This window comes from Schistocerca piceifrons, chromosome 5, assembly GCF_021461385.2.
Source record: "Schistocerca piceifrons isolate TAMUIC-IGC-003096 chromosome 5, iqSchPice1.1, whole genome shotgun sequence".
NCBI classification, from domain to species: domain Eukaryota; kingdom Metazoa; phylum Arthropoda; class Insecta; order Orthoptera; family Acrididae; genus Schistocerca; species Schistocerca piceifrons.
The window spans coordinates 232,332,104-232,340,070 of NC_060142.1; the positions used below are offsets into that span (position 1 = coordinate 232,332,104).

Below are 7,967 nucleotides of genomic sequence, written 5' to 3' on the forward strand. Positions count from 1 at the left end.
CGTGATTGAGACAAGTGTTGATAGCTGTTAATAAATTTGAATATTTTAAAGTTTCATTTAATGTAACTTAGTAATAATATATCTAATACATAAGTAGGTCCTATTTCCAAGAGCATAACAACACTAGTGGATATATGAAGTCTTCACGGGTTGTCAGCCGAGTAGCATCGTCATCTCGTAGCAATGTTTCGATGGAATGTGTCTCCATCATCTTCAGGCGAAGTGTTTGGATATCATCGGTCGCAGGCTTATGTCTTTGCTGGACTGCTCTCTGCTTCCCTCCACCGGCCAATCACGTGCCCGCAGAATTGCCCGATGCGCCTGGAGCGGCCGGTGGTGAGGGGAATGCGTGTGTGGGGTTCGTGTCCCATCATCTGTCTCTGTCTGCTCCGTCCGTGGCCCTTGGTGGAACAGAATGATTGCAGGCTCTCAGGCTGTTCTGAGATGGTAGCCACTGTCGCAGTTGATTAGGTTGTTGTGTAACCATATTTCTATGGACTCTTTAATTACTGAGTCCCAAAATCCATTTGTACTGCATATTTCCTTTGTGTCCTCAAAATCAAAGGTGTGCTTCTCGTCTGTGCTATGTTCGGCCACATCAGACTGACCCAAGCGTACATGCCTGATGTGTTCATTGCAGCATTGTGAGATGCAACACTGCGTCTGTCCTATATATTGCACCCCACATTTGCATCCGATCTTGTACATACCAGACCTAGTGGATCCTTGGTTGAACCGAGAAGGTCTTTGATTTTTCCCACTGCACAGAAAACGGTCTTCACTCTATGGATTTTGGCCATTGGAGGACCCACGTATGGCAAGAACACGCAGCTCATTGCTTCATCTTCATCCAGTCTCTCTTCTCTCTTCTTATGGTTGGCCTTCAGAGCTCTCCTTATTTGTGGCTCTGAATAATTTAGCTTATATTAGCATGTCACTTGTCACTGTGTACTATATATATATATATATATATATATATGAATATAATAGAGGGAAACATTCCACGTGGGAAAAATATATCTAAAAAGAAAGATGATGAAACTTACCAAACAAAAGCGCTGGCAGGTCGATAGACACACAAACAAACACAAACATACACACAAAATTCTAGCTTTCGCAACCAATGGTTGCCTCGTCAGGAAAGAGGGAAGGAGAAGGAAAGACAAAAGGATATGGGTTTTAAGGGAGAGGGTAAGGAGTCATTCCAATCCCGGGAGCGGAAAGACTTACCTTAGGGGGAAAAAAGGACAGGTATACACTCGCACACACACACATATCCATCCACACATACACAGACACAAGCAGAATGTCTGCTTGTGTCTGTGTATGTGTGGATGGATATGTGTGTGTGTGCGAGTGTATACCTGTCCTTTTTTCCCCCTAAGGTAAGTCTTTCCGCTCCCGGGATTGGAATGACTCCTTACCCTCTCCCTTAAAACCCATATCCTTTTGTCTTTCCTTCTCCTTCCCTCTTTCCTGACGAGGCAACCATTGGTTGCGAAAGCTAGAATTTTGTGTGTATGTTTGTGTGTCTATCGACCTGCCAGCGCTTTTGTTTGGTGTGTGTGTGTGTGTGTCTATATATATATATATATATATATATATGTGGATGGATATGTGTGTGTGTGTGTGTGTGTGTGTGTGTGTGTGTGTGTGCGCGAGTGTATACCTGTCCTTTTTTCCCCCTAAGGTAAGTCTTTCCGCTCCCGGGATTGGAATGACTCCTTACCCTCTCCCTTAAAACCCACTTACTTTCGTCTTTCCCTCTCCTTCCCTCTTTCCTGATGAGGCAACAGTTTGTTGCGAAAGCTTGAATTTTGTGTGTATGTTTGTGGTTGTTTGTGTGTCTGTCGACCTGCCAGCACTTTCGTTCAGTAAGTCACATCATCTTTGTTTTTAGATATATTTTTCCCACGTGGAATGTTATAAAAAAACAAAGATGATATGACTTACCAAACGAAAGCGCTGGCAGGTCGATAGCACACAAACATACGCACAAAATTCTAGCTTTCGCAACAAACGGTTGCCTCGTCAGGAAAGAGGGAAGGAGAGGGAAAGACGAAAGGATGTGGGTTTTAAGGGAGAGGGTAAGGAGTCATTCCAATCCCGGGAGCGGAAAGACTTATCTTAGGGGGAAAATGGACAGGGGACAGGTATACACACACACACACACACACACACACACACACACACACACATCCATCCGCACATATACAGACACAAGCAGACATATGTAAAGGCAAAGAGTTTGGGCAGAGATGTCAGTCGAGGCCAAAGTACAAAGGCAAAGATGTTGTTGAGTGACAAGTGATGTACGAGGGGCGGCAACATGAAATTAGTGGAGGTTGAGGCCTGGTGGGTAACGGGAAGAGAGGATGTATTGAAGGGCAAGTTCCCATCTCCAGACTTCTGATAGGTTGGTGTCAGTGGGAAGTATCCAGATAACCCGGACAGTGTAACACTGTGCCAAGATGTGCTGGCCGTGCACCAAGGCATGTTTAGCCACAGGGTGATCCTCATTACCAACAAATACTGTCTGCCTGTGTCCATTCATGCGAATGGACAGTTTGTTGCTGGTCTTTAAATATATTTTCCCATGTGGAATGTTTCTTTCTACACTCCTGGAAATGGAAAAAAGAACACATTGACACCGGTGTGTCAGACCCACCATACTTGCTCCAGACACTGCGAGAGGGCTGTACAAGCAATGATCACACGCACGGCACAGCGGACACACCAGGAACCGCGGTGTTGGCCGTCGAATGGCGCTAGCTGCGCAGCATTTGTGCACCGCCGCCGACAGTGTCAGCCAGTTTGCCGTGGCATACGGAGCTCCATCGCAGTCTTTAACACTGGTAGCAAGCCGCGACAGCGTGGACGTGAACTGCATGTGCAGTTGACGGACTTTGAGCGAGGGCGTATAGTGGGCATGCAGGAGGCCGGGTGGACGTACCGCCGAATTGCTCAACACGTGGGGCGTGAGGTCTCCACAGTACATCGATGTTGTCGCCAGTGGTCGGCGGAAGGTGCACGTGCCCGTCGACCTGGGACCGGACCGCAACGACGCACGGATGCACGCCAAGACCGTAGGATCCTACGCAGTGCCGTAGGGGACCGCACCGCCACTTCCCAGCAAATTAGGGACACTGTTGCTCCTGGGGTATCGGCGAGGACCATTCGCAACCGTCTCCATGAAGCTGGGCTACGGTCCCGCACACCGTTAGGCCGTATTCCGCTCACGCCCCAACATCGTGCAGCCCGCCTCCAGTGGTGTCGCGACAGGCGTGAATGGAGGGACGAATGGAGACGTGTCGTCTTCAGCGATGAGAGTCGCTTCTGCCTTGCTGCCAATGATGGTCGTATGCGTGTTTGACGCCGTGCATGTGAGTGCCACAATCGGGACTGCATACGACCGAGGCACACAGGGCCAACACTCGGCATCATGGTGTGGGGAGCGATCTCCTACACTGGCCGTACACCACTGGTGCTCGTCGAGGGGACACTGAATAGTGCACGGTACATCCAAACCGTCATCGAACCCATCGTTCTACCATTCCTAGACCGGCAAGGGAACTTGCTGTTCCAACAGGACAATGCACGTCCGCATGTATCCCGTGCCACCCAACGTGCTCTAGAAGGTGTAAGTCAACTACCCTGGCCAGCAAGATCTCCGGATCTGTCCCCCATTGAGCATGTTTGGGACTGGATGAAGCGTCGTCTCACGCGGTCTGCACGTCCAGCACGAACGCTGGTCCAACTGAGGCGCCAGGTGGAAATGGCATGGCAAGCCGTTCCACAGGACTACATCCAGCATCTCTACGATCGTCTCCATGGGAGTATAGCAGCCTGCATTGCTGCGAAAGGTGGATATACACTGTACTAGTGCCGACATTGTGCATGCTCTGTTGTCTGTGTCTATGTGCCTGTGGTTCTGTCAGTGTGATCATGTGATGTATCTGACCCCAGGAATGTGTCAATTAAGTTTCTCTTCCTGGGACAATGAATTCACGGTGTTCTTATTTCAATTTCCAGGAGTGTATTATATATATAGTTTTGAAGCACATTATACCTAGCATACAGAAAATATTACAGAAAGCCAACCTTTAGCTTTAGTGTCAGTTCACAGTTCACCTATTTTTGTTTCAATTTCAGTTCTTCAACGCTTCCTACATTCAATTTCTGTGTGCTGTTTAATCCACAGGAAGGAGAACCTTATATATATATAGTTTCTGTTCCAACAATATTACGAAAAGATAGTTGCTACTCACCATGTAGTGGAGATGCTGACAAGGGAACCTCCCCATCGCACCCCCCTCAGATTTAGTTATAAGTAGGTACAGTGGATAGGCCTTGAAAAACTGAACACAGATCAATCAAGAAAACAGGAAGAAGTTGTGTGGAACTATGAAAAAATAAGCAAAATATACAAACTGAGTAGTCCATGTGCAAGATAGGCAACATCAAGGTGAGTGTGCACCCAACAGCGCTGTGGTCCCGTGGTTAGCGTGTACAGCTGCGGAACGACATGTCCTTGGTTTAAGTCTTCCCTCGAGTGAAAAGTTTAATTTTTTATTTTCAGACAATTATCAAAGTTCAGGCACTCACACATAATCAACTTCGCTCTCCAAAATTCCAGGACATGTTCAGATTTGCTTGGACATATGCAGGATTTGACGGTCTACACACGGAAAAATTTGAAAACGTTAAAAACATATGTTTTGACAGAGCACAGGGAAAACTGTGTGACTGTGAAACTGTTGCATTCATTTGTTGCAGTTTATGTGACAAACACTTATGTTTTCGCCACTTTTTTTGGAGTGATTATCACATCCACAAGAAAACCTAAATCGGGCAAGGTAGAAGAATCTTTTGACCCATTCACCAAGTGTACAAGTTAGGTGGGTCGACAACATATTCCTGTCATGTGACGCACATGCCGTCACCAGTGTCGTATAGAATATATCGGACGTGTTTTTCTGTGGAGGAATTGGTTGACCTATGACCTTGTGATCAAATGTTTTCGGTTCCCATTGGAGAGGCACGTCCTTTACTAATCGCACGGTTTTGCGGTGCGGTCTCAAAACACAGACACTAAACTTATTACAGTGAACAGAGACGTCAATGAGCGAACGGACAGATCATAACTTTGCAAAAGTAAACAAAGTAAACTTTTCACTCGAGGGGAGACTTGAACCAAGGACCTGTCGTTCCGCAGTTGCTCACGCTAACCATGGGACCACAGCGCTCCTGAGCTCGCGTTCTCTTAGATGTTGCCTATCTTGCACGTGGACTACTCAGTTTGTATATTTTGCTTATTTTTTTCATAGTTCCACACAACTTCTTCCTGTTTTCTTGATTGATCTGTGTTCAGTTTTTCATGGCCTATCCACTGTGCCAACTTATAATTAAATCTGAGGGGGGTGCGATGAGGAGGTTCCCTTGTGAGTTGCAGATAGGCACAACAAAAGTACTGTCAAACAGTATTGTGAAAAGTGTAGTTGCTGCTCACTGTATAGTGGAGATGCTGAGTTGCAGACAGGCACAACAAAAAGACAGTCAGAAAATGAGCTTCTTGCCAACAAGCCCTTTGTCGGAGGGTGAACACACACACACACACAACACACACACGCACACACACACACACACACACACACACACACACACAACCACAGTCTCTGGCTGCAAGGTCTGTCTGGCCTCAGCATCTAGTGACCGTAGTAATTTGTGTCTGAGCTGTGTGTTGTCTTGTTCCGATAAAGGCCTTTTTTGCCAAAAGCTTACGTGTTTAACAGTATTTGTGTTGTGCCTATCTGGGACTCAGTATCTCTGCTATAAGGTGAGTAGTAATCTATCCTTTTTATGATATTTGTCATTATTTTATTCTGGAGTTTCCATTGTTTCTATCTCAGAGACAATATAATAGTATAATTAATAATTTCATGATACACTGAGATGATGAAAGTCATGGGATCCCTCCTAATATCATATTGGACCTCCTTCTGCCCAGTGTAGTGTAGCTGGTAGATGTGGCATGGACTCAACAAGTTGTTGGAAACCCCTGCAGAGTTATTGAGCCATCTGCCTCCATTGCCATCCATAACTGCAAAAGTGTTGGCGGTGCAGGATTTTGTGCACGAACTGATCTCTCGATTATGTCCCATAAATGTTAGAAGGGATTCAAGTTGGGCGATCTGATCAACCAAATCATTTGCTCAAATTGTCCAGGATGTTCTTCAAACCAATCATGAATAATTTTGGCTTGGTGACATGGCACATTATCATCCATAAAAATTAAATCATTGTTTGGGAACATGAAGTCCATGAATGGCTGCAGATGGTCTCCAAGTAGCCAAACATAACCATTTGCAGTCAATGAACAGTTTAGTCGGCACAGAGAACCCAATCCATTCCATGTAAACACAGCACACACCACTGTGGGACCACCACCAGCTTGCACAGTGCCTTACTGCCAACTTGGGTCCATGGCTTTGTAGGGTCTGAGCCACACTTGAATCCTATCATCCGGTATTACCAACTAAAATTGGCATTCATCTGACAAGGCTATGGTTGTCCAGTCATCTAGGATCCAACCGATATAACCAAGAGCCCAAGAGATGCGCTGCAGTCCACGGCATACTGTTAGCAAAGACACTTGTCAGTCGTCTGCTACCACATCCCATTAATGCCAAAATTTCCTGCACACTGTCCAAACGGATATGTTCATCATATGCCCCACATTGATTTCTGCAGTTATTTCACATAGTGTTGCTTGTCTGTTGCCACTGACAGCTCTACACAAACACCAGTGCTGTCGATTGTTGATTGCTGAGTGGCTGAAGCCAGACTGCTAGAGACTGTGGTCATATATGTGTGTGTGTGGGGGGGGGGGGGGGGGGGGGGCACGCTCGCTTGCACCCTTGTGTGTCTGTTGTCTATTTTTGATGAAGGCCTAGATTGGCCAAAAGCTTATTTTGTGATAGTCTTTTTGGTGGCCTATCTGTGAATCACCATAATATTGTTACATTCCATCCTGGATTTTCCATTGTTTGATATTGTTTCTGTTGCAGTTATTGTCGTTTGTCGCCGTGGGAATGCTTCACAGAAAGGTGTTATTAAACTGAAAGAACACCTAACAGAAGAGGCAGTGACAATACGGGACATTATAGGAGGCCTGCATGGTTGGGCAAATGATGTGGACAAGTTGTTTCCTGTTTACTGATGTCATGCATGCACTGGTTGTTATACGAAGATAAATGGTGGAAGCCTTTTATTCAAACAACCAAGATCATTTTTAAATACAAGTAAAATTTCCTGACAGAGCTACTTGGAGGGTTACTTTAGCAAAAAAAAAAATGTTATTCCTAAATTACACTTTCCCATGGCAGAGAATTAACCAAATTGTACAAGGTGTACAACTTTGATTCCGCCATTTTTTCCCCAAAAATTTGAGGCTTTAATGAAACAAATTGATTATACATGTATTATTCAAAGTATTTTCCATTGCTGGCCACTACTTTCTCCCATCTTTTGGGCAGTGTGTGAATCCCATGTTGAAAAAATTGTTCATCTTTTGAAGCGATCCACGATGCGATCCAATTTGTGGCTCCTTCATGAGATTGGAAGTGTTGGTCCGCCAGGCCATGCGCCATTGATCTAAACAGGTGATAGTCAGAGGGAGCAATGTCTGGAGAATACGACATGTGGGGTATGATTTCCCATTTTAACATTTCCAAGTATGTTTTGACCTCTTTTGCAACATGGGGTCGAGCGAAGTCGTGCTGCAAAATCACTTTATCGTGCCTCTCGCTGGATCGGCAGTTTGTTGTTTAATGCTCTGCTCAAACGCATTAATTGTGTTCAATAATGAGCACATGTGATTGTTTCACTTAGTTTTAACACCTCATAGTACATGATGCCGAGCTGGTCCCAACAAATATAGAGCATGATCTTGAAGCCACGTGGTAGCA

The 7,967-nt window shown here is 45.4% G+C and overlaps 1 protein-coding gene across 1 annotated transcript in view; it reads left to right on the top strand.

Annotated features, from left to right (window-relative positions):
• LOC124798420 (adenylyltransferase and sulfurtransferase MOCS3) overlaps nt 1-7,377 on the top strand; it is a 200,505-nt gene extending 193,128 nt beyond the window's left edge. The window contains exon 9 of the mRNA XM_047261821.1: nt 7,068-7,377. Within this exon, the coding sequence (XP_047117777.1) occupies nt 7,068-7,219 (152 nt within the window). The 3' untranslated portion in view covers nt 7,220-7,377. The remainder of the gene's footprint in view (nt 1-7,067) is intronic.
• The last annotated feature ends 590 nt before the right edge of the window (nt 7,378-7,967 follow it).